General features: G+C 40.0%; 1 protein-coding gene across 1 annotated transcript; it reads left to right on the top strand.

The window, feature by feature from the left end:
• The first annotated feature begins 9,811 nt into the window (after positions 1 to 9,811).
• Positions 9,812 to 10,959, top strand: LOC147903565 (1-acyl-sn-glycerol-3-phosphate acyltransferase). Its single transcript, XM_087372799.1, has 3 exons — positions 9,812 to 10,220; positions 10,370 to 10,387; positions 10,720 to 10,959. The coding sequence occupies exons 1-3, from the start codon at positions 9,848 to 9,850 to the stop codon at positions 10,902 to 10,904; spliced, it is 576 nt and encodes a 191-aa protein (XP_087228925.1). The 5' UTR covers positions 9,812 to 9,847; the 3' UTR covers positions 10,905 to 10,959.
• Positions 10,960 to 25,709: the final 14,750 nt, after the last annotated feature.

Here is a 25,709-nt window from a genome sequence, read left to right as displayed (position 1 = left end):
ATAAAAGTGTCCTTTTGAGGTTTTGGCAAAAAAATCACAACTTGTTGTAGATGTGTTTTTTGGTGATTTCCTCTCTTGAGCTTAAGGTAGACTCATAGGACTATTATTTAAAAATATAAGGAGCAAAAAAAACAATTACATGTGATTACAAAATGCTCACAAATGTATGGTAACACAATCTTTCACCTAGACAGTACTCAAATTTGAAACTTTATCTAGCATGCCTGAAAATAAAATTGATTTCAAGGAGCTAGCATTTTTTACAAAGTGTTTATAAGCATATCAAACACCTAAGAGTGACAAAAATTTGTTTAAAAATCATTTTGGTAAGATTTATTTATCATTAACAAGAGTGGTTAGCTTAGCAGGTTACATTATAAGTCATATTTTATAAATAAGCATCTTTATATCCTACATATAATAGCCACAAAGTGTTATATTTTAACTAAAACAATATTATATCATAAGGGAAAGTCACCACATCACAATAAAGGCTAAAACTAAAAGAGATCAAGTGCTCCTAATATCAACTACCAAAACAGGTTGCACATTAAATCTCAGTTTTAAAGATTTGAATTATCAAGTATATAAGTGTTCTGTATATGACTTTTTTAAATTGGTATCACTCATTCATAATTAAAGGCACTCTATAAGTATAAGTTAAACGTATGAAGGTTCTTATGATATCCTTTAATCCTTGTATCTTGAATTTGGCGAGAATTACAACATAAGGAACAATTAATATATGATTTGAATTTGGTGTTGTACATGACATTAGGTCCCCTAAAAACTAACGCTACAACATAATATCCTATTAAAGACATATACGAAGTATGATTGAGTTTAGAACTATGTTAAAGAATTTGTGAAAGATCAAATTTTGCCTCACCATCAACATTCACTAAATTTACATTTAAAGCCATAAATCATAATGAATATGATTATCTAGCTCCAAGGAAGTATAAATGTATGTTTTATAGTTATCCTAAGACTCTAAGACTTACAAACTCTAAGAAAACTCATTCTAAGTAAGAATTATGGCCATTTTATCTAAACCTGATAAAATAGATTGAAATGTCATTGTTAGGTTGACATTGAAACTTTAGGTAGAACTCAAAGTATTAGGTGCAAGTTCCAATCCATAATAATTCCAAGCTTTTTTAAGTATATAAGCTATTATGGCAAATAATCAACACCCCAAAATACCTTATCGATGATTTTGGATAATTTTAGGAAGTGGCTATGTTAACAGGACATAAAAATGTCTACCAAACTAGTGTTAACACTTGCTCAACAACAGTTTGCTGCTACTCAAACATTTGGCATCTTCATCCCTAAATGCTCACTTCCTGCTCAATCAAAGTTCAGCTGCTTGTCAACAAATGCTTACAGACCTATTCAGTAGCAATCAGTTTGTTGCTGAGTTCCAGCTCGCTACTACTTAGCATAAGGTTACCTGTAACAACAGTTTGCTATGCTCAAAGTGAAAATAGAGTACACCACACTAGTAACCTGCATACATCATACTCAAGTAACATGCATACATCTTTTACATTGCATACAACATACTCAACTCAAGGTTTGAAAGATACGACAAAGAGTTACAAATATTATGTATCTGTTTCACTACTTTCACTCTCTGATCACCAAATACAATTGTCACTTTTCTCCTCTCTCTCTCTCTCTCTCTCATTGAAAATAACTCTTGCAAGATTATCTTGCCTACATGTGCTGCCAATTTGCGATGATTTAAGTGGCGCAATTTCCATTGTTTGCATCCTTTGCTCCACAGACATGTCAGTTTGCAACAAAGTTGTAACCTTTGCAAGACCAACTTGAAGCCCATTGTGAATGACAGGACACAAATCGAATGCATCATTATTTGCCCTTTCCAACTCCATTTGGGCCTCTCTAACCCAACTGTCACTCATCAAATGAATCCCCATGCATGATCCATATGTTATGCAGGAGCAAAAAAGTACCAACCATCTTCGGGCACATTTTGCAATAGCATGTCGCACCTCTTGAGCAAAATCCTAAAGCGAGCTTTTAGCATTCCAAAAGCTCGCTCCACAGGCATCCTCGAACTAGATTGAATGTAGTTCTAGAAGTATTGCTCGCGGGATAATCTGTCTTTACTTCCTTTAAAAGGAGGAAGCATCCAAAACCTGGCAGGGTAAGCACAGTCACCAAGCAAACAATAATTTCCTAACATGTGTGACTCACAGCTTTATCCTAGATCACTTCGTTGAAACACATTCCAATCATGCATAGAGCCTGCCCAACCAATGTCGTAATCCCAAACCGAGCAATGAGCAGCAACTGTCATTTGCAAAATTATTGAATTGAACCATTTTTTGTTAAAGTAGTCTTCATGATGCTCATGAGGGGCAATAATTGGAATATGACTACCATACACAGTACCAATGACAAATGGAATGCCTTGTATTGCCTCAAATCCTTCAGCCAAAAGACGCATCCTGATGAGGAAGTCCATTTGACATACAAATCTGCTATTACTTGTAAGTTGGATCCCATAGCTAGATGGTGTAGAGCTACACATACATGCTTCTCCACACTAATCGCCTTCCGATAGTTGGTATTTGACCGTTTCAAGTGAGGAGCAAGCCGTGCAATCAAAGAATGAAAGGTTTCCTTGGAGCCTGCTCTTAAACACCTTGTCTGAATACTCTACCAAGCAAACCATACTCCATAAATGTCTAGGGTCTAGGGTAAGCCCAACATGAGCAGCACGGCTCATGCCTCCTTCGAGCAATCCGAGCTCTACCAAGCAAACCATACTCCATAAATGTCTAGGGTCTAGGGTAAGCCCAACATGAGCAGCACGGCTCATGCCTCCTTCGAGCAATCCGAGCTTTCGGTGCAGGCTCAACTCGAGCCATGCATTCAATCAACATGAGAAAATGTTGCATGCATATCTCATACTCATCATAAGAGGATGCTCTCAACTGCATCATTGCAATATGGGAAATGATGATTGCAATGGGACAAGCCACAAGAATTAACTCGTCTTCCATCCCCTACAATAGATGGTAGTATGATTGAATTTAGAAGAATGACATCACAAAACTTGCGACATACGAACTGAAATACAACACAAAATTGTAGCAATGATGCATGTATCATTCTCAAATAGAAGTAAAACATTTACAGAAACAATGGCGTGTATTGTTCTAAGATATAAGGACATGTTGACCATTCATCTAAATAAAAGCATCCATCATCTAAATGTCATATGTTCTGCATGGCTGTCAACACTCAACTTGCTCTACAAATATTTGTGTAAACCTAGAACCTACTGCAAAACATTTGTATAAATAGAAAACCAACTGCAAATATTTCTCATATAAATTGAATTGCTGCATATATTCACAATAAACAGAGAAATGGTGAATATTTGACAGATAAATTATAGTGCTACATATATTTGTTATAAGCAGAGAGCAAGGGGACTTGCTACTACTATTTGCTGCTTGTTACAACATTTCATTCCAGAGCTTTAATTAAACTGAACTTGTAAGTATACCTAGCTAGACAATAAAAGCACATTCTTCAATAAAACCAAGAGCCTGATTTTTTTCAACATCTCCTTCCCTATGATCATAGCCATAGCCCAATATAAAGACAAATTGGGAAAAGTATCCCATTTGGAAACTTTCTACCTTTGGGAAATCATAACTAGTAAAGTTGGGTTAAACTCATCAAATTGAAGCCTTACAACAGCTTGCAATGTCAAACATACATCAACGTTAAATGAAGCATAAAAGTTTTTACAATTTCTCAGTTTTCAAAATAGTTTCCAAAACATTTCTCACTTTCCAAAAGTATTTGCAATGACGATTCCAAAAGTATTTGCAACAATGACGAATTACATTTCTCAATTTCCAAAACAACAATTAAAATATGCGCAAACATAAAAGTGTTCCAATCGCCATCCTCTCAAGTCACTCCTTAAGTTTTTTCATTACATGTAGAAGGCTAGTCACAGCTATCGTGAGCTCCCCAAGCATTTCCAATGTTTGGGATTCTTGTGTCATACGACCCGCAACATAATCCCTATGTTGATTCACCATTATTTTTGTCGTGTTCGCCATGTCAACAAGGGAGTCCTCGATCTTCCAATCTTTACACTGTTGAATGTTGGGGACATTGCTCGTTGGTGCTTCTATTTTGATGCAGGGTTATGTTCTCACCTTTATCACCTTCCCAAATTGGGCCATAAGTGTTTCCATCCACTACTGAAGCATGGGTGTAGCTAACCACGTTTTCCCGGCTATGCATGTACTCATCAATGATATCAAACCATTGACATGTTACCTTTCGATCATTTCTAGAGATGGAGTTATGGGACTTATCCTTCTTGTAGTTGACACACACTTGATCCCATCTCTTCCTCCAGCTTTTAGCATCTTTGTCAAAGTCCAAAAACAACCCAGCAAGTTGAGTGGCAACTTTTGACCATAAGTCGATCTCCTGCTTTGGAGTTTTGCCAAACTCATCATGCATTGCACCACGAATGTGGATCAACTAGACAACCGAGGCATCCTTTCGAGGCTCCCTCTTTCGTGTTTGTTCTTCCACGTCCTTCTTGTTTGCTATAGATGCCTTTTTACCTCTTAGAGTTTGGGGCTTTACTGGAAACCTTAAGCTCCTGCACCTCCTCATCATCGCATTGTTCAGTTCTATGTTTCACAGAAAGCTTGTTGACCTTCTATGGAACTAACCCTCCTTCAATTCAGTGAACCCTTTCGAGGGTGTAGTTAGGACCTTCGTCCTTCCCTGTGATTGTTGTGACATTTGTTGCACAGGCTGGTAGCCAACATGAGTGGGCCATTTTGGTATGACCTAAATGCAAATGGAAAACTACCAAGAGGGGACAGAGGAAAAGTACCAGCAACATGAGGGGGACTTGGAGGCAATGGTGACCTATGGGCTACTAGAGTGAGTGGCATAGGCATGTTAACAAAGTGTGATGCCTATGAATATTGAGAGTACAAGGGTGTGAACTCGATGTCCTGTGGGTTTTGAGAATCCATGTTGGGATTATTAAACCCTACAACACAGCAACACAAAATTATGAGAGACTTATCACACGATGAAATAAAAATTGCAATCCTCATAGAGTGAATAGAGCACTATGCATATGCAGTGATCAACTGATAATGCAATAGACAATCTAGCAGCAATATATAAACCAAAACGAAAGGAGCTGCAAATTTGGAGAGAGAGAGAGAGAGAGAGAGACTTTTTACTTCGTCCCATGGAGCCACAAATGCCTGATTTGATTTTGATCTAAGGATCATACTCACGCATACAATAGACAAGAGTCACATTACATAGACCAAGAAATCTGCTGGCCGTGAATGTTAGGAATGGTAGACTATATATGGAGAAATAGATTTGCAACAAGAGACTCGTTACTTCATCCCATGGAGCCACAAATGCCTGAAATGCCTCTAGTGGTTTCTCTCATATGGTTGCTAGTTTCCTTGTTGGTAGGGGACTACCTAGCTTTTGCCTCTTGTATAGACCTACAGGCAGATCACTTGGTCAAATGCAGAGAGGGAAGAAATCTTAGCCACCAGATGCGTATTCTAGTTTGTCTAGTCTGAGGAACCAAAAAATTAAAGGGATGAAAATAAAAACCTCAATTCTTTGAGAGTTTAAAAGAAAGCCCCCCAAACAACGAATGACCTTGAGAGGACTTGCAAAAAATGCTCCCACAAACAAGAAGCTTGAAAGGGGAGTAGAAGAGGAGGACAAGAAAATTATTGGGGGAGGAACCACAAAAGGCAAGGGATATAAATAAAGAATAGATTAGGGATGACCTACTACTATTGGCCAGCTCTTGGCAAACTGGCTTGCTGGGCATGTGCAGGGTTCTTTCCCAGGGCTGCCTTGCATAGCCTCTTACAACAATGTTGCATCAAAAATAGGTGAGTTAGCCATCTCACATTAATCAGAAAAAGGATTGCCTTCCCCCCAGGTGTGCTTACCCATAGTTAGGACATAATAATATCTCAAAAGATTTCATGCCTAGGAAGGCCCAATGTCCCCTGATAAGGCTTACAGGAAATTGCTACCATTAACATAATATTTCACTACTAAGAGTATCTTTAATCAAGTGCAAACTCAAGAGCAAAAACTATCCTTTGAATTCTGTGCTAGATCCTTGACCGCTAACCTTATAGTCTTCAAAATATGTATGGCCTTGAGGTGGTGCAAAGTAAGGACCGGTTGCCTATTGGGTGATCCCCATTCAGTAGATCAGTAAGAATGCATTGAGACATGAACATAACCGCATGAAACTTTTTCCCTCATGTGAGAATATATGGAGCATTGTCATTGGACTTGTTCTGCTTCTGCAAGTTGCTGGTCACAAATATGGCATATCGAATTCTCCCAATGGCATATCCAATTCTCCCTATCACATATCCAAGGATCACATTGACCTGACTTGAAATCTACGGCAAGTACAAGGATCAAGATTCTTCCTAAAGCATAATCTTTGTTAGGTGCATCGTCCAAAATGAGGAGGGATTGCTGAGATTGGGGAGACTTGAGATCTTAGCATTTCCTTGCAATCATTTTGGTGTGGACAAGAGCCGTGGTCAAGGGGGAGTTGGACATGGGGGGCGGCCAGGGGGAGGGGGGGTGTCATGCATGCTCACAAGGGCGGGGGTACATCCTACACACAAGTGTGGAGGGGGGATGATGTTGATGGTGCTATCTATAGAAGAGGAGGGCCAAATGATAAAATCCAAGAGTTCGTGTGCTATAGGTTCAAAGCTGAATATCCTGGGTGGTTTCTGCAAGGATTAAACATTTGTTCGAATCATAACTCTGTGATGTAAGAATCTGTGAGTTGGCTTGGAAACCTCTTCTGAGGAGTTTTGAATTATCAGACAATGTTGGAGCCACAGTACTGAGCCAAGGCTGTAGCTTGACACCCCTATTCTATTCTTTTTCTTGCACAAAGTTTGAAACGACTTCCCTCTCACCATCGCAGCGCCCAAATTTTCACTCCCTGAAGCCCAACATCTCACATGAAATGGAGTTTGACAAGCCCAATTTCATTCTCAAAAACCCAAAACCTCACAAGTTGTTGAACTATCTATGTCAAAATTTGATAGAGCTTCCTAGATTCCTGCACACACAATTCTACATTCGAATCCCAAGCTTTTGCTTCTTAATGGAGGTGGAATATGCGACGGTGAAGGACTTGATCGCTTTGCTAAGTGCTAGCAATAAGTAACAACGTCGAAGAGTAGGTGATTACACAACATTAGCAGTAGGGAAGGAGATCAAATCTGCTTGCGATCCATGGACGATCGTGCCCACAACATAGTTCCCTCAAAATCAAAGAACATGGATTTCTTTTGCAAAATGGCCAACTGCCAAGAGGGGATAGTGTCGCTTTGCATCTATAAAATTAAAAAGAAGAATTTGATTCGAAGTTCTGATGAATCAACATTTGCAAAAGCCTTACTTGTGAGGAAAGGGAGGAGAATTGTCGAGCAAAGTGGAAGGATGCCTAGAAACTTGAGGTGAAAAGAGAAGTTGCAACTAGTATTGGCAAAGGGCAAAACGCCAAGCTTGAGTGAAGGTGGAGGTGATGGTGGGAAACACCATATTGTGGGCCGATTGAAGGGACTCCATTGGGTGGAGCTCGCCTTGCCCACCTATTGCCAACCTCAACTCCCTGACCATGAAAATGGAAATTGATGAGGGCCACGTGATCCATTTGCAGATAGAATTTTGAGCCATGAATGTATGGGTGGAACTTTTGGACTATCCAAATGACTGCCAAACACTCTAATTTAGTTGTTGAGTAGTTTGTTTGAGCGTTTGACATTGATTGCTTGCATACATGATTGGCCACCAGTTATCCTTGTCGTCTTTTTGCATAAAAACTGCACCAAGTCCTCGATCTGAGGCATCAATGCAAAGTAGAAAAGGTTTTGTAAAATCTGGATAGCGAAGTAAAGCATCCTTCTTGAGAGCTGCTCGAATAGCATTGAAAGCATTCTGAAGCTCATTCATCCATCGAAAAGGAACCTTGGAATGAAGTAACTTCCTCAATGGTAAGGGCAATGCCGCTAACTCCAGAATGAAACGACAGCTGTATCCTGACATCCCCAAAAAATTATGAAGCTAATTAGCTATTGTGGGAGTAGGATATGTGTTAAGTGCTTGTACTTTTTTAGGATCTGGCTAAACTCCATTATGAGAGACAATGAAACCGAGCTATTTCAGCTTGGTTTGTGCGGTCACTTGCAAGAATTGCATAGAGCAGCAATTGTGCTTCGTCAATGACCTTTTTGTGGGCAATCGTCAAAGAACTTCTTGAATTGACCAGAACCAAGATTTTTGAATTGTTAAAATTAGCAGCAACTACAAAAGCAAACGACCGTTTGAGAGCTTTGTTCAACGTTGAGGTGGTCACTCCCTCGACTACCCTAGTTGCTCTTTTCCAAAGAACAATGATGAGGAAGCTTCACCTTGCATTTGTGAATTTTGCACTGGCACTTGACCTTGGGAAACCAAAAATTGATAATAGTTTTTCTTGACATGTCCAAACTTCTTGGAAAAGAAACATTGAGGTCGATCTTGATCTGGTAATCTGTTCTTTTCTAGAAACACCCTCCTGAAAGGTGGCCTTGAATTCATTTGTGCATTATGGACATTATCAATGTCCATAGGCATTGGGCCTGAGGTTGGAATTGGTAGGATTGGCGGCAGTGTAGGGGCCTTTGGCACATATTTGGACGAATTGAATTTGATTTGTTGAGCTATCAAAAAGCTTCGTTGTGGCTCTTAGGACCCTAATCTTGAGTCTGTTGAGAGATATATGATCTCAAACGAGGCCATAGGAAAAATAATTTGAGATCTTTTAGCATGTTGTTGTCGACATGCATCAGAGTGTGTGTTAATTTGACACCAAATTGGGGCACAGTTTCATTCGGTAGGTGCTTCAATTCTTACAGGTGTGTAAGAGCATCTTTTATGGTATCTGTATTTTTGAATGTTGAAGAGAAAGCCAACCGAAGGTGAGGCCAAGGATTCGTCATCTTTGCATCCAATTGATGGTACCAAGCGATTGCCAAACTCTGAAAAGCTGACTTCATTTTCTCAACCTTCTGTTGGTCCGACCATTTGTGGTACCCAGCCAAATTATCGAAGTGATCAAGCCACATGTATATGTCTTCATTAGGAGTACCTGAAAATGCCTTGGGACAGCAGACCTTTGGATCGATCACTGACGAATAAGGACCAAATCTCAATGCTAGGGCCGTGACATGCAAATTGGATTGTACCCATTCGTATAGAAGCGTCGCCCCAGGAGTTCTGGGGTTATTTGAAAACATGTTTGTCCTTCCAATTGCACAAGGTTCTCGTCTTGTTGCATGTTATCCATGACAGACCCAGCTAGCCGGCATCTCCACCAAATGTAACAGTGATACTGGAGAGGTGAAATGACGGTGGAGATTAAGAAGATAGTGCGGCAAGAAGCAAGGAGGTGTCTCCTAGAAAAGCATCCCAAACGCAAGACATCAACACACATCTTTATGCGTCCATGCAAACCGTTACGCAACAACTGTGGGTGGTGACAAGCGGCATGACATCTATCCCTTAGCATAACCCAAGCGTCCCTACAGGTCAAGGTAGGTGATGGAAACACAATGGATGGTGGCAACACAACTCAAACACACACAAAGTTGTTAGGGTAAAGGTTAACCCAAGTGTGCCTAACGATGGAAACACAACTGAAAAACACACAAAGGTTTTTTAGGATAAGGAGTTTGTGAGGTGTTTGGTTTCCACCATGAATCCTTCGTTAGGCCGTCTCCTGCCCATCTCGGGCAACTGCAAATGCAGCAGGGGCTTCCCATTGTTCTCACCCATCACCACCTCTCCTTTCACACGCTCCCTTCCTTTGGCCTTCCCTCTTCCCTCTCAATTCCCCTCTCCCCCACGCAAGTTCCCTACCCCCCTTCGCTCTGCTGCTTCCTTTCTTTCCCTCCTCCCTGTCAACCCTTGGTCCCCCAACATCGATTCCCAGAGCATCGCCCCCCAGCTCTTCGCTGCTTCCCTCTTTCCTTACCTCGGATTCCTCTACCATATCACTAAATCGAAATCGGCTCCCAAATTGACCCTGTTTGGGTTTTATTTCTTGCTCGTGTTCGTTGCTGCCACTAGTGAGTTCCTCTGCCCCTCTTAAAACCTACCTTTTTGTCAAGCCCATTTACTGAATTCGCTATATCACCGTGTTTCTATACCTTCCGCTCACTAACTTCTACTGTGGTGTACTTTTGGGATGGCAATTGCAACTCGTTATCTCCGGAAGTTCCTGCAGGAATTTACGGTGGGCAACAACCTTCCAATCTACGTAACGTTGATTATTTCCTGAATGTTTCTCTCTAGTCGTCTTTCCGACCCCTCTTGTTGGTCCTTATCGTATCGATCCTGGCTCGCATAGTCCAGTATGAATTTAACTAGTTGCGCTTTCATTTGAGTGCATTTCTGTACATTTGAGAGTACATCAGGTCCGACATGCTTCTGTGTATGCAGCGGAACGACATTTGCAAATGCCCATCCAGTTTCATTTTGACTATCCGCACATTCATTTGAGTGCATTTCTGTTGGATTTTAGACATTTGAGAGTAAATCAGTTACGACGTGCCTGTGTGTATGCAGCAAAGTTAAAATATGGAACGTCACTTGCAAATGTGGATTGGCTTCATGGAGGGGCAGAGTCGATGCTGACCTTGACGAATCTCTTCATTGTTTTGGGCTTGAGACGAGCCATCAGGGAAGAAAACAGCGGGGGCAAAGAAAATTCGGAATCGCCAGAAGAAGAGAGTGTAAAGGTGTCAAAATAGGCCATTTTCAGTGCCATTTTTTGTATATTTGCCTTATATAATACAAGCCGGCATGTTGTGCTAACAAAAAAGAGCTTGTTATGTTTTTTAATGAGGAAGCCTCGGTAGCTGAGTGGTAGGGCTGCCAGCCTACCTGGGCAGTGGTCCTCCTTTGATTTCCAAGGGGAGTAGAGGTAGGGCGGAGTCCCTCAATAACCACAATCGTGTGTGTAAGTTGGGTGGGTGAGTTATTAAAAAAGAAAGGTGAATGATATCTAATCATTCATAAGGCTTGCCCAAGATCAAAAAAGCCAAAAAGAATACATTGGAGATGGTGTGTAGGAAGACTCTAGAGGGTAAAGGAAAGAGAGAGAGAGAGAGAGAGAGAGAGAGAGAGAGAGGGAGGATTTCAAGGGCAAGGAATAGAAGTGGGGAGTTGGACCAATCACAAAATTTAAGCTTAAAAAAAAGAAAATTTTGAATTTTGTCTTTCAGTGAACACACAGTGGTCCCTTCCCCCTTGGGGTAGGCGAAAAAAAAGCTTTGACCTCTCCGGCTATGCACCAACAAAAAGTACCATTACAATGCTTATCCCTTCTTAGGAAGCTTAACATTTGCATCTTTAGGTTGACCTTTCCCATTAGGAACCAACAAAAGAAGATGGAATATATTCTAATGCTTACTCACTTCTTAATAAGCTTGACATTTGCATCTTTAGGTTTCCCATCAGGCACCAACAAAATTTTAAGAAGATGGCATGTATGCCAATGCTTACTGACTAAGGATAATTTTGAATGTGCAATTGCTGTTACATGTCCTTTTCAACTTATGTTGGCTTATTAAAGGTAAGTCCATAGTTAAACTTTGTTTGGCGTTTGGTAAGGCTTGATAGGTGTAGGTTAGTGCATAACCATTTTGCTTTGATAGGTGCAGGTTAGTGCATAACCATTCAAGCAAACCTAAAATTTTTACATTTTCTAAGAAGGTAATCATGCTTTATTTGATGCTTTTCCAGCCTTCAGCCAAGTTAGGCTTCAATAGGATATTTGGGCATGTACCATGGCTTAAGCCTTATTCCACTAATGGTTATCAGAATCCATATGACACACAACCGCGACACACTCACCCAAATGCGTGCGTACATCCAAGTGTGTCCACACATCCATATGCATGTGCACACACATATACATTCATGTACACATGCACACATCCTGGCAAGCATCTGGATATGTGTACCCGTGCAAGCATGCACCGTTGCTATTGCACACACAAGTACGTATGGAGATTTGCTGGAGATTCTTGTAGATCCCCTACACTCATTACAGGCTTTGCATTTTTTTGCTGTTGAAAACTACTTGTGCAACAAGGAGAATAAGCCTCCCTCCTGTGAACATTTGTAATGTTGCAGTGGCATATATATGTTCTACATGTTCTTTTACTTCTCCACATTAAGATTACCATGCAATGCCATAGTTTTATTGAATGAGCAAGGGGTCATGCTCTTTACAACTTTGTACAGTGTGTTCTATGCGTAAAGATGTGAAGCCTTTCTCCCCACGAACTGGGGCTTCTTTGAACTTTTCAAGGGTTATGTTTGCTCGTCTTCGGCATGCCTGGTGTGCAGTTGATTTTAGCCCATGTCCAAGAGTTGTCAATGCCTTATGGTTTTGCAACATAATCGAAGTATCACAATTAATTGTTAATATTTTTTAAGTGAGGAGTGTTTTGGAGATGAAAATGTAACAAGAAAGCAACGTCTTATGTTAAGGCCAATGTTTTTTTTTTGGGTAGAAAAAGGTAAAGTTGTACAGGTAAGCCCAAGAATGGCAAAACACCTCATTTATATCACCTAGTAGAACTTGTGGGTACTCGTCGACACACATTCTATCCCTAGAAAAACTCACCAATTTCTATAATCCTACTACTCGTGAACAGTTATTTATTGCTGCCACATTTTGAAGGATGTGACCAGACTGGGCAACTGGTACTGTATCAAGTTGGCCTATTACCTTGAGAGGATGGGCCAATATAGCAAGGAAAGACCTCTCATGACCATGACTTCTCTCCCCCCTCTCAACGCTCAATTTTGTATTAAGCTAGTCATTGCGAAGAAAATGGGCTCCCATGGATTCACTTATGGTGTCGGAAGTTTGCTTACGTAGAATCTGGTCTCACATGCCATCTGCCCAGCTAAACTTTCTCTTGTGTGGTGACATGCCAATGCTAAATGCCAACTAAGCCCCCAATTGTCAAATGTAAAAATATCTTGCCCCTCTTTCCTTTTTGTCAGGTTACTTTCACCTACTATGGGGTTGTCCTATGATTCGGCCACTTTGGAGATTTATTCAATGATGGTTGCAAAAAGCTCATATTTGTGTTTTCATATAATGGAAGCAAGCCCTACTAGGTGATAAAGGCTAGCTAGATGATGCCCAATATCATGCCTAGAGTCTTCTTCGTGCAGGAGTACTTCAAGAGATTTGGATTTGCAGGCATTTGAGAAGAGGGTTTTAGTCATATTGGAGAATCCAATTCCGAATCCAAGTCAATGCATCACTTTTAGAATAAAGGCGCAGCTCATCCTATTATAGGCTTTTTTGAAATCAAGATTTAGGAGCATGAATTTCTGATGCTACAAAACTGAGTAGTCAATGGTGAGGAGTAGATTCAATATAGCATCATGGATATTTCGTATATGTAGGAGTTTGTATTGTTGAGTATGTAAAGACTTGGCAAGAATAAATTTTGCCTGTAAAGCCATTGCTTTTGCTAGAATTTTGTAGTCACCATTGAGCATAGTAAGCAGCCACCGCAGCTACTACGAAAAGTTGTTGACAGGCTTGGGTACTAGTTTAATGAGGCCTTGATTGTGGTTTGTGACAAGTGCAAAAAGCAAGGGAGCCAGGAGGCATCCCTGGTGCACAGAACGAAGCAAAGGAAAACTATTATAATGATAATTAAAATCATGGTAGTGGCATTTGAGAAAAGGGTTTAGTCATATTATAGAAGCCAACTCCAACTCCAAGTCGATGCATCACTTTAGAATAAAAGTCCAGCTCACCCTATCATATGCTTTTTCGAAATTAAAATTCAAGAGCATGAATTGTCAATGGCTAGTAGTAGATTCAATATAGGGTCATAGATATTTTGTACGTGTAGGAATCCATACTGTCGAGGATGCAAAGACTTGGCAAGAATAACTGTTATCCATAAAGCCATTGCTTTTGAAAGAGCCTAGGTTGTGTTTACTTTGTGACTAGTAGGAGGTTGCCTTAAGGAGCATTCTCAAGTGCCTAGTCTATTATGAGATTAGAGGAGATTCTCTTGAGTAGAAGCCAAGATAAAAACTTGATTGCCACATGAATACGCTCTAAGAGGCCTATACCTATACCTAAATCTATATATATCTATAACTACATAATTGATGTTGTTCTTCCTCATAAATTTCAACTCTCTCTCTCTCTCTCTCTCTCTCCCCCCCCTCTCTCTCTCTTTCTCTCTCTTGATAGAATGTAGATTAGGACGGCCTTTTGAAATAGCTTTGCAATATGGCAAATGCATCGAACATTGACAAAGACAACATCGTGATAGAGCGGGAATGAAAGGAAAATGTAAAGGCGTCACATGGATAACCATAAAAGGAGAATATTTTCTTTTCAAGAAAGAGAGAAAAAAATTAGCTTGGTGGAAAACTTAGATTCCCAATATCAAAGGCATGGGTGGGCCAATAGAGTGCCACATGGTGACTAACTCAAGTTTTTATAAGAGATTGACATGCCATTTTTCACACCTTTTATAAGAGCGTAACACATCATCATTCTTCTCTCTATTTGTTGGGTCTTTCCATGGAGAGAAAAGGGGGGCTATTGACATTTGAAAGGTAGTTGCCTTTTTATTGACCCCTTACGCTAATGGGGCCACCCCCATAGCAAGTTATTAGCGGCCTCTCCCCCTGCAGCATTGGGGTAATAGACCTCCTTCAACATTGTCAATGTAGCCCTCAACTCACTAGAGATTTGTTGGCACAGTCTTTACATAGAGTCTGCTTATCATCAGTAGCGGGGCACAATTTTCATGTCACAAGTAGGGGGTTTCAAGTGAGGTATGTAGACAAGAACCAAAAGATTCAAGCTTTTTGATATCACCCTACACAGGAGGTTGTGCATCATTGCAAGGGTAGGTATGGGGGTTTCCTCTAAACCTTCTAGGGTTCTTGTTTGGTCAATTAAAAATAATATTGCCCCTTCATCAATGAGACCAACATTCCCACTCTTCACGTAATGTGGGACACATTTTTGGCAAAATATGCTTGAATTCAACACCACCCATTATCATAATAACTAGTGCTGGTAATATGGGCAATGATCTCGGTGATGTCCCTGCCCATTTTCCTTCTGTTGAAACCCAATCAAATGGAGCTCAGGTTGCTTGTGGAAAGAGTTCTTTCTAACATTCTAAGAGCACATTCATGGAGTCCCCATTCTAAGGGCCATTACAATTATAATGTCCCATACTTTTTGGCCCCGTCTCAAGAAAATCATGGCCAAAATGGCTCATGTCAAAGATAACATAGCCCCTACTAGAGAGTAGGAGCTCAAGGCCCAAATGCATGGGCTAGTTTAGTCCCTGTAGGTTGCATGTGAGCAAGGAATTAAAACTCAAAGGCATAAGTGAGCATCCAAAGCTTGTTCTCCATGAAACATGACTTTAGAACATGGAGCTCACATGGGAACATACTTTGAGGTTTAAAAAACAGGGGCCTTCTAGGTGTCACAAAGTCAACCCATGCTTGTGTGATTATCTCTATGATTTGGATCAATCTTGCACCAATATTGTTTCACATATATATTGTCATGCAATAAAATTTTAGGGCCAAAATGCCTAATTCAACCCATTTTGGCTTTGTAGCTCTAGCCTCAAATGAACGCCCATGGCAAATAAGCCATGTGGCCTGATGAGGAGGCCATTTCTAGCACTCGTCAAATGGGTGAGGGGATTGTTGACCACATACCCCCTTAAACACATCACCCCATCCCCGCTTTCCCAATCACCCTCCAACTGTCCACTACCCAGCACTCCTCCATAGCCTCACTCCCTTCCTTGCCAATGCCTCTCTTTTGCCTGCATGACATGTAGCCAAAGGCCACTTCTCATAGGCTTTAACCTCGACATGTTGACACCAACCACCATGACCTTAAGAAAATCACACAAGGCAAAAGATGAGCTATAATAATCTAAGATGATGGATCTTCATCCATGCTCTTCACCCACTCATCAACCCTTTTTGTTCATAATTTTGCATGCTTTCTACTTTCATGCTTTGTGATGTTTGGGATTGCAAGATAAGCACATGTCTCTCTCTTTTCCTTACTATGTGATGATGCAAGCTCACTTTCGATTGTTGGCCGATATTGGGATTTAGAAGTTCTAGAAATATGTAAATTTGAGCTAGCATCTTTACCATTAAGATTAGAACACTTAATAAGGTACACAAGAACTACTTCCATGCTTTTGGCTCCCCAATGAGCTACCTTGAATACATCAAAGCACCATCTACATTGGCAACACTTTTTCACTGAAAGCAATGATTTTGGAGATAAAAAGTAATGTGGCAACTTCATTAACATCAACTTGAGCAATCTAGTTGTTCTAGAGCTAAACTTTTTGTCAAATGCAAGGATTGATACCACTTGTGATGCTACATCATTGACAACTTCGAAAAAGATTGATCCACTTAGTGAGATGCCTTGAAGTCAACACAGATCTAGTCCCAGGAGGGCACCTCCTTGGAATCAGCTTCACATGAATGCTAAACCTTGGGTTCCTACAAGTTGACTTGGCCATCTAATAACCAAAAACCATGGATAATGGGAACCTGCCTACTTACCAAGCTATAGAAACCCCACCACCTTCTCTTTCTCGTTCTCCTATTGATGGTCTTTTCCTCACCCCTCAATTTGACTAATAACCTACACCCAAATCAGTGTAAGTGCTTGCTGAATAGGAAGTTGCTCTCTCTTATAATCTTGGGGCTACTTTGCCAGCCTTTCCTAGTTGCTTGAGATGCAGAAATAGGTATCAATATGAACACTAATAATGGGGTTTATGCTATGTGAGAAAGATCATATGGAGATGGATGGTTAAGCACTCAAACTAGAAATACAAGTATTGCTCAAGAATATAAAGGAACAATATGGCAATGCAAACACACTTGTATTACTTAATGAGGTCTACTTGAATTACAAACAACCGTAGCCCTAGAACCAACACTCGGACACAAGACTATGTGAGAGATAACAACTCAACTCATCATTCTAGCCTAAGCACATCAAAACAATGAGCTCTACTCGAATTACAAATGAGGGTTACCTGAATTCCTCAATGAGGTCTACCTGAATTACAAATGACCAACACTCTAAGGCAAGACTCTATGAGAGGTGACAACTCGACTCAATCCTTCTAACCTAGTCACAACAAAACAAGACTAGAACTAGCATTAGAAAGAGCCCGTTATTACAACCGCCAGTAATTCCTACATACTAAGACCACAGACTCGAATCATGCGGTTGAGCTATTCCACCTTCTTAATTCATTTCTTCAAATCTACTAAACCGCCAACTGGGATTGGTTTGTCAATGCTCCTAGACTTTTTCCTTCCTTGTAACTTGGGATCGCACCGTTTACCTATTGGTGGTGGCCAAAATTCTAGTTCTACCCACTTGTGTGGTCTCAACCCGAGCTAGCTTGAAGTGAGTCACTGTGTTAACCTAGAGTTAACATTTTCCTTGGCTTAACTTGCATTGTGTCCTCACAACTCACTAGGCACCTGCACAAGATGTTGCTCGAATGTTGGTATTCCACTGTTAGATCATCGCTTATGAAGCCCAGAATTGATTGTTCTTTGTTTGAGAATTGGGCTTTATCACTACATCTATAGAGTTGAAGTAGAGGATGCACACAAAGCTTCAGTAGTGTTGATGAGCATTGCTGCTTGTTCCTGAGGCTCAAGTTTCTTGGGTAGAGATGGTGGCATAGGTGGCTCTGGTTGCCATAGGTGAAGCCCATTGTATCGATTGGCACTTGCTTCAAGTAGTTGTGCCATGCTTTGATCCACATCTAAACTATCCAGCTTAACTTCTACTGATACTAGGCCAACTAGTAGAGATGCACATTGGATGAAGGATCCACCCACTTTTCAATTGAAGTTCTACTTTCAACGTCTTCTAGAAACTAATCTCGTCTACAACTACTTGGGATTTTGCTCAGATTAGTTAGAATTGAACTTTTACTTCTCTGCTCTTGATAGTCATGACAACTCGGATCCCTAATCATGCAATACCTCGGTGATTTTTAGCCAAGGTTGCCTAGTAATATCGGGTAGGATTTCTCTTCCATTGGGAATACTAGTAGACTAATAGTATAATGCGCTGCACCAATGGTAAGAAAAATATCTGAAAGCATACCTAGTGGTTCCACTAGTTGTTGATCTGCCATGCAAACTCGAAATGGAGAAGGCTTCAATTTATTGGGCTTAAGTCATTTGATAACAACTTTTAAGATTATACTAAGTCCTAAACCATCATTTATGATCACTTGAAATGTCTTGCTTCTTGATTGTCATGGTAATCACTAGGACTTCTTCATCCAAAACTACTGTTCACTTGAAATGTTCTGCTCCTTAATCTTCACAGTAATCACCAAGACTTATTCATCCACCATTGAGTATTAATGATCGGGATGGTTGCAAGAGAATTCAGCTCTTTAATTGGCTTCTCCTCAACTTGAGCTGGTGCAGGAAGAACTCTCTATAGTACGGGGCAATCTTCAACATTTCATTGACTGTGAGGCTGATCTTGATATTGCAAAATAATTCCCATGCCTTAGCCATCTTTGGGCTTAGGTCTTTATTAAAACTCAGTTCATTTTGTGGTTTCCTTGTAGAAGCTTCAATTGAGGTATCAAACTGTGTCTTCATACTCAGATTAGAGGACAAGTCGATAGCTGGTAACTTTGCCCTTCAATTCTTTGGATATACAAGATGCAAATTTTTTCTATGCCTTCCAATTAACATCTCCCGTCAATGGTGGTGAAAGGCCTTTCTCATTATCGGCTTTTGCGATCAAATAACTGCATAAGCATCCACTAAACCTGGGATTTTCCCCAGTATAGATCAAAACCTAGGATCTAGTTCCTATCTTTTTGCATTATTCTTGAGCAAATTGAGGTTATTCTACCATAATGGTAACTTATCCTTGGTATGGTTCTCTCCACATAAGTAGGCCCAAATTTGTGATGGGTCTCGGTTCTTGCCCTTGCCATTTTACCTTTATCTTTCCCTTGCTCAGGTTGGCATCCATCTTTGCCTTAGTATCAATTTCCACTTGGTTCAGATCTATAATCCTCTTCTTTTCATACCACCAATGGGACTCCTTGTGACCAAATTCGGTACAAGCATCATAGTATTTTGTTCGAAATTCATTTCTGAGAACCCTTGTTACACAGATTTTCTTTCTGACTAGGTTTCTCTCAAAACTTCTCTTTTAAAGGCTTCTTTACTATAGACTTCAATTTGTTTGGTTTTGTAGAAGCATCTTCCTCATCACTTTTGTCACCTTTTCCTTCGACTTCTTCTTGGTGGTAGGTCCACTTTTCTCCAATGCTGTTGCTCAAATCAACAACTCTTCATATGTTTTACTTGAGCTCAAATTTCTAGAGACCTCATCTCAATCTGAGTGCAGCTTGTGATCAACCATGCATGAAGCTATTTATCATCTCTACTAGTGTGACAAGCTCATCATAAGAGCTCGCATTCTTAATACAAAGTCCTGGATGGATTCATTTTCCTTTTGTTTCAAACCATTGAGCTTTGTGCAGACATCTTTTTCATTTGTTTCATGTCTAAACTGTTTGAGAGAAGCCTGGACATCTGCTACCAATCCTCAAAGTAACTAATTGGGATTGGTTGAGCTAGCACTATGCTGTCTTTGTCAAAATGTAAGGAAAGTAATTAATCTATTCTTCCTTGGTCATACCACCATTTATATGACAGATTCACAAAAGACTCACTGACTTTGCACGAGTGGCCATGTTAAATTGGGGTTAACATTCTCCATTATTTGCTTTATTGGCATCATGCATAAGAATTTTATAGTAAGCATGCTTGCAATAAAATCTTGATGTAAGCTTTCCACTAAAGAATCAAAAAAAAAAAGAAAGATGACTTAATAAAAGAAAATGTATAAAAAATGCATTAATAGATGAAACTTAGATGGTGTTTTTCCTAGCCACATTTGCAGCAAATTACAACTACATGAATGGCAGGATTGTTAACGTAGGAAAATGACCACCCGGATAGTTGGAAAAAGCATGTCTGATCCGAAAGGGTACAATTGTAAGAGTGTAATGTTTGGAGATCGGTTGTCACTAAAAATATGTAATCCATGTGATGTGTGAGAGAAGGATCTTCCTTCGTAATAGAGAATGTATCAAGTGTGTTTTTGAAAAGTAAATGAAATTTGATTTACTTTTTTCCATGGCAAACTGTATACTAAATATCTATGATCATATTTTCCTAAAATTTTGTAATACGAAATGAGAGAGAGAGGGACCAAAAAGCTTATGACTTCTCACCCATAAGGGAACAGAAAAGCGGAGACATCGAACAAACATCTGATGTAGATCTTGTACAAATTTGTCAATGCGGACAACTACCAAATGGAATTGCAAGCACTATTTGATGGAGATTCAGAAAACTGAAGATAGAATGGCAGTCGTAAGCAAGCAGACAGTTTACTATAGATCTCAAGTATCCCAATGTCTACCAAACCTCAGCAATGTCCCTAGAAGAACAACTGAAGACCATGGTAGATGAGGTTACTGAAATAATGGGCACCTTCATGCCAAATGTAGAGGTAGGAATTATGAAAGTGCAAGTCTCAGAGTACATGATGGGTTTATGGGCCAAATCCAAAAGAGACTAGTCCATCTAGAAAAACAACTAATACAGGCCTGGGACTATCAGAAAGGAGCAATAACAAACTTCTTGTTGAAAAAACAGGTGGAGGAATTGCAAAAATAAGTCTATCACTTGAGATCAAAAGTCCCTATCATGGAGAGTTTTGGGATGACAGACTCATTAATGGAGGGAGATAGCCCACTAGGCTTTGGGGAAATAGGAACTTCTTCGGCCAGGTTAAGATTTCCTTTTAGAACTCTTCTATCACTAGATTTTGCTAACAAATCAATCGATTTACCAAATATTGCAGGACAAAGAGTAGATTCGATATGAGCAAAGGTTTATGTATTTCTGATCCCGTTGAGCATGAACCAATACCCAAACAAGACACACGAATGGATGCTATCATTCCTCAAAATTTACATGATTTAATTCAAAAAATTACTGGACAGTTGTGTTAACCTTTCCCTTATTGATGAATTTATGTTTACGACTGTTGATGATGGACACACGGAGACAATCCATAGACCTATTATTCAATTGGTGATGTATTCAAATTCCAAAAGTCTGGAGGAGGAACCTTATGTTCTTGAGAAGTCTGAAACAGGGGAACAGTCTAAAATATAATCCAGTACGACACATGAATGTGGATTAATATGTCCCAAAAAAGTTTGAAAAATGTTGTGACTATTGTTATTTGGCACATTTTTGAATTGTATTCAAACTCTATACTATAGTTAATAGCCACATTTGAAGGTAACTGCACCAAGCCCTTCCATTTATTTTTCAACATGGTCTCGGCCTGGTGAGATGTTGCACAAGAAAGGGGGTTAATTATAGTTAGAGGATGAAGTATAGCAGAAATCTGATCAGGCTCTTATGGGTTCTGGTCAAGAATTTTATTCCAAGAATTTCTAGCTACCAGGATGTGCCAGATGTTAACATAGGAAAATGACCACCTAAATAAGGATAAAAATCATGTATGATCCAAAAGGGTACAATCATAAGGGTGTAACTTTTGGGAGATCGGTTGTAATAACTGAAAATATGTAATCCGCACAATTTATGAGAGAAGGATCTTTTTCCAGAATAGAGAATGTATGAAGTGAATGTTTTTGAAAAGTAAATGAAATATGATTTACTATTTTCCATGTCTATCCGTATACTGAATATCTCTTATACATCTTTTCCTAAAATCTGTATACGAAATGAGAGAGAGAGTCCCTTTTACAACACACATTGAGAATATTTCTGAGTGTGGTGAGAGATTCAAGCAGAAACATTAACCCTTTGCCTTGCAACCTATTCAATCCAAACACAAATGCGAAGTATTCAACCCCATTAATAAGGATTAAAAAAATGTTTTAAAAAACATGAATAATATGCTACATTAAATATAACAAGAAGAAAGACCTAAAAACATCTATCATCTGTTTGCATTTAATGAAGAACACTATTATGTGTATAAAATTTGTAGGGGCGCACATGAGAAATGACAAATAATAACCCTCTCTTTTAATAGTTATAGTAACTGTAAGTCCAAAAAATTGATAGGGAACCAAATATACCTATAATATATAGCTAAGAAAAATTGGAATGATGGTGGAAACAAAAAGACCAAATTATATGCAAAAGAAGACTTCCAAATATACAAAAACTCACATGATCTTGCCCATAATTTTAAAAAATGGACTCTTCCTCCCACTCATGCACAGTTGCAAAAACCATTCCTCAAAAAGAGTAAATACTTTGAACCATGGTGAAAGATAAACTACCAATAAAGGATGCTCTTTGATGTCATAATGAACAAAAGATAACACAACTAAACATGGTAGACCATGCACTAAGAAGTCATTCTTGTTACAATTAATAGTACTAGAGCTGCTACACTTTATAAATTTTCCTTGGCACTTCTACTAACATTCAATAGCTTACAACATCAATAAGACTCCTGTACATGTAGCCCTTCATCTTCCAATTAAAAGAAAAACCCTCACAACTTTATCGTATGAGAAATTAGATAAACAAAAACTTTATTGCCAACTCCTTGCAACCAATTATCATTAATTGGGATCAAGAAGATTACAAGTGATTTTGCAAAAATCGAATATTGTTAATCATGCATAACATGGAAATTGCTTTAGAGGACTATTCATTACTTGCGTTGACCTATACCAAGTGTCCAACCACAAAATCTTAGATCTTATAAAGAGAAGGAAAACCCCTTGAGTTTGTTAAAAACATGTACAAGCACACACAAAAAAAGTGTTGCAACCATATAGAGATGGTTTGACAAAAAATGAGATATTCATGAGAGTCTTGAATGATTTTAGAATTGGGTAGCATACCCAAAATGACAGAGTATACAAACAAAAATTGCTTTAGGAAATCATCGGACAATCCAAACCTTCCACATTTATTTTACAGAAATAGGGATACGATTGGAGATAATAAACTCCACTGCAACCATCGCCTCCGACGATCCTCTACCTCGAATCCCCCCCTGAAATTCAATCACTCCCTTTGACTCCTCCATGCCAAAACATGGCTGGACGCCATCGCGACAATGATGGGGATATCGATCTCGATAAAGAGGCTGACAATTTCTTTAATTGAAGAAATAATAACACTCAAGTTAGGCACCCCTTGGGAAAACTGAAACTTCCCAAATGCAATGGTAGGGGAGATCCCAACCCGATTCCTCCAGCATTTTGATGCCGCATGCTGCACAGGTGGAGATCAATCCCATGAAACCAAGGTGGCTTGGTTTCCCATGGCCTTAACTAATGAAGCATTCAAATGGTACCCAGACCTTCTAGTGGAAGAGCGTGCCACATGGGACCTACTTCAAACATAATTTAAACGATGCTTTCAAATGGAGAGGCTACAAGATGATCCCGCTCTCCAACTAAGTAAGATTGAACAAGGCCATTGAGAAGATGTACGCACGTACCTGGGTAAGATGAAAAGATTAATCACCAAATGTGACCCATGCCTAGATGCAAAGTACCTCACGGCATGATTCATTGCAGGACTAAGAAAGAAAATCTGAAAGGATATGAAAAAGATAAGGAGCTATGAAACGTTCAGTGCTGCTCATGCAACAGCCATTGACATTGAGGATGGCATGACCGACTCAGTAGTAGTGATGACCGTAGATCTAGTACACGAGATAAGCACTCAAAACAGGGCAAATCAAAGACCACTGTTGAAACATCAAATGAAGATCGCCTAGAGGCCATGACCATAAAGCTGAAAGAAGACATGATGCAGACGATGGAACAAAAACTTCACTTGTCTGAGCCGCGAACTCAAACATATCCACGGCGAGAAAATGTTTGGTGTCCTCACTGCATGGCCAATCATACAGCAAATGAGTGCCTCGTCCTAAGAGCTAGGATCACTGCACAAGCAAATCCACTGTAGAGGTCGTGGTGCCATATTTGCATCGTCGGCGGCCATGATGAAAATTGTTGCATCTTTAACATGCGCAACAACCCGCCTCGACCTCAATAATACCAAGCGGCACCCATGCCAGTGTATAGGCAACCGGCACTTGCATAATCACCCCCAACTCCACGGCTAAATCCTATTCCCGTTCGGACATAAGTCCCACAACTACTCAGGAATCTGATCCACGACCATATCCAAGAGCACCAAATCCAGCTCTTGAGGTAGTTCCAATACATCAATTACAAGCCAAGGAAGTCGACTCGTCATTTGAGTATGAAATAGAGTACCTAGTGTACTATGTAGAAGGTGTAGAGGGTCTAATACCAGTTTATGCAAATCAAGTACGGCCCAACACATATCGAGCACCAATCAAGTGCTACATGATTGTGGTGAAAATCAACGGATCGTAGAGTGTCCTCATCATGGTAGCCCTGCTACTTTCCAACCACTCTGCAGAGATTGTGGCATAGGACATGCCTGTATGGATTGTCCCATGAAAAATAAAGGCCCAGAACAAGCAGAGGTTAAGCCTGACATCCTAATCGACATCATTGGGGTGGACCATCAAAGTCTGGGTCCACCGGCAAGTGTAATATCACAACCTGTAAATGTAATTACATGCCAATAGAAAGAGGCCACCAAGGACCCTAACATTCCAATCCAACCAAAGCAACTTCTTAAAAAGAAGGCACAAGTGCCTCCACCTCCGCCAAGCAATGAGCAACCAAGCTCATCCACATCAACTCCTGAGCCTCAAATAAAAGAAGCTCCATACCCAAATGCAGAGTTGGAGAAGGCTCATTTTCAGGCACTTCAACAATGGGTACAAAGGAACAAGCTCAATTTGAGGCTGAGAAACAAGCTCAATTTGAGGTTGAGAAACAAGCTCAAGACCCAATCCATTGGCCCCACAAAGTATTGATACTGTACTCGAGCCTCTATTTCAACAACAGACTCCACAACATAATGTACCGCCACGTCAACTTGAAGGAGCCGCACTCTCTAGCATCCTGAGTAAACATGTGTCGATTCCCATCGGAATACTCCTACGAAATTGTCCCAATCTTTGGGAGAGTTTGAAAGGATGGATTGAACTCGCAAATCCCCCTTCACCTATAAATGACATTGAAGACATCCCTGTGCGGATGGGTGAGAGAGATGACATACACAACATTACTGTGCCTTTGATCCACAAGGCATATAATGAAGTCCAAGCCATAGTGGATGGTGGAGTAGGTGTAAATGTCCTATCAAAGGAGCTCTATGAAGAATGGGGTCTCCCACCAATGCAAAAGGCTAATTTCAACATACACCTTGCTGATGATTCACGAGCTAAACCCTTGGGAATAGTAAATGGCATGTCCACAAAGATCGCAAGAGTCCGCTTTTCCCTTCAATTCACACTCTTGGATCTCCCT

This window comes from Dipteris shenzhenensis, chromosome 3, assembly GCF_047967505.1.
Source record: "Dipteris shenzhenensis isolate YYH24624 ecotype China chromosome 3, Dip_SZ_1.0, whole genome shotgun sequence".
Classification (NCBI taxonomy): domain Eukaryota; kingdom Viridiplantae; phylum Streptophyta; class Polypodiopsida; order Gleicheniales; family Dipteridaceae; genus Dipteris; species Dipteris shenzhenensis.
The sequence above is the reverse complement of the archived record's forward strand: the minus strand, read 5'-3'. Positions and strand labels throughout refer to the sequence as shown.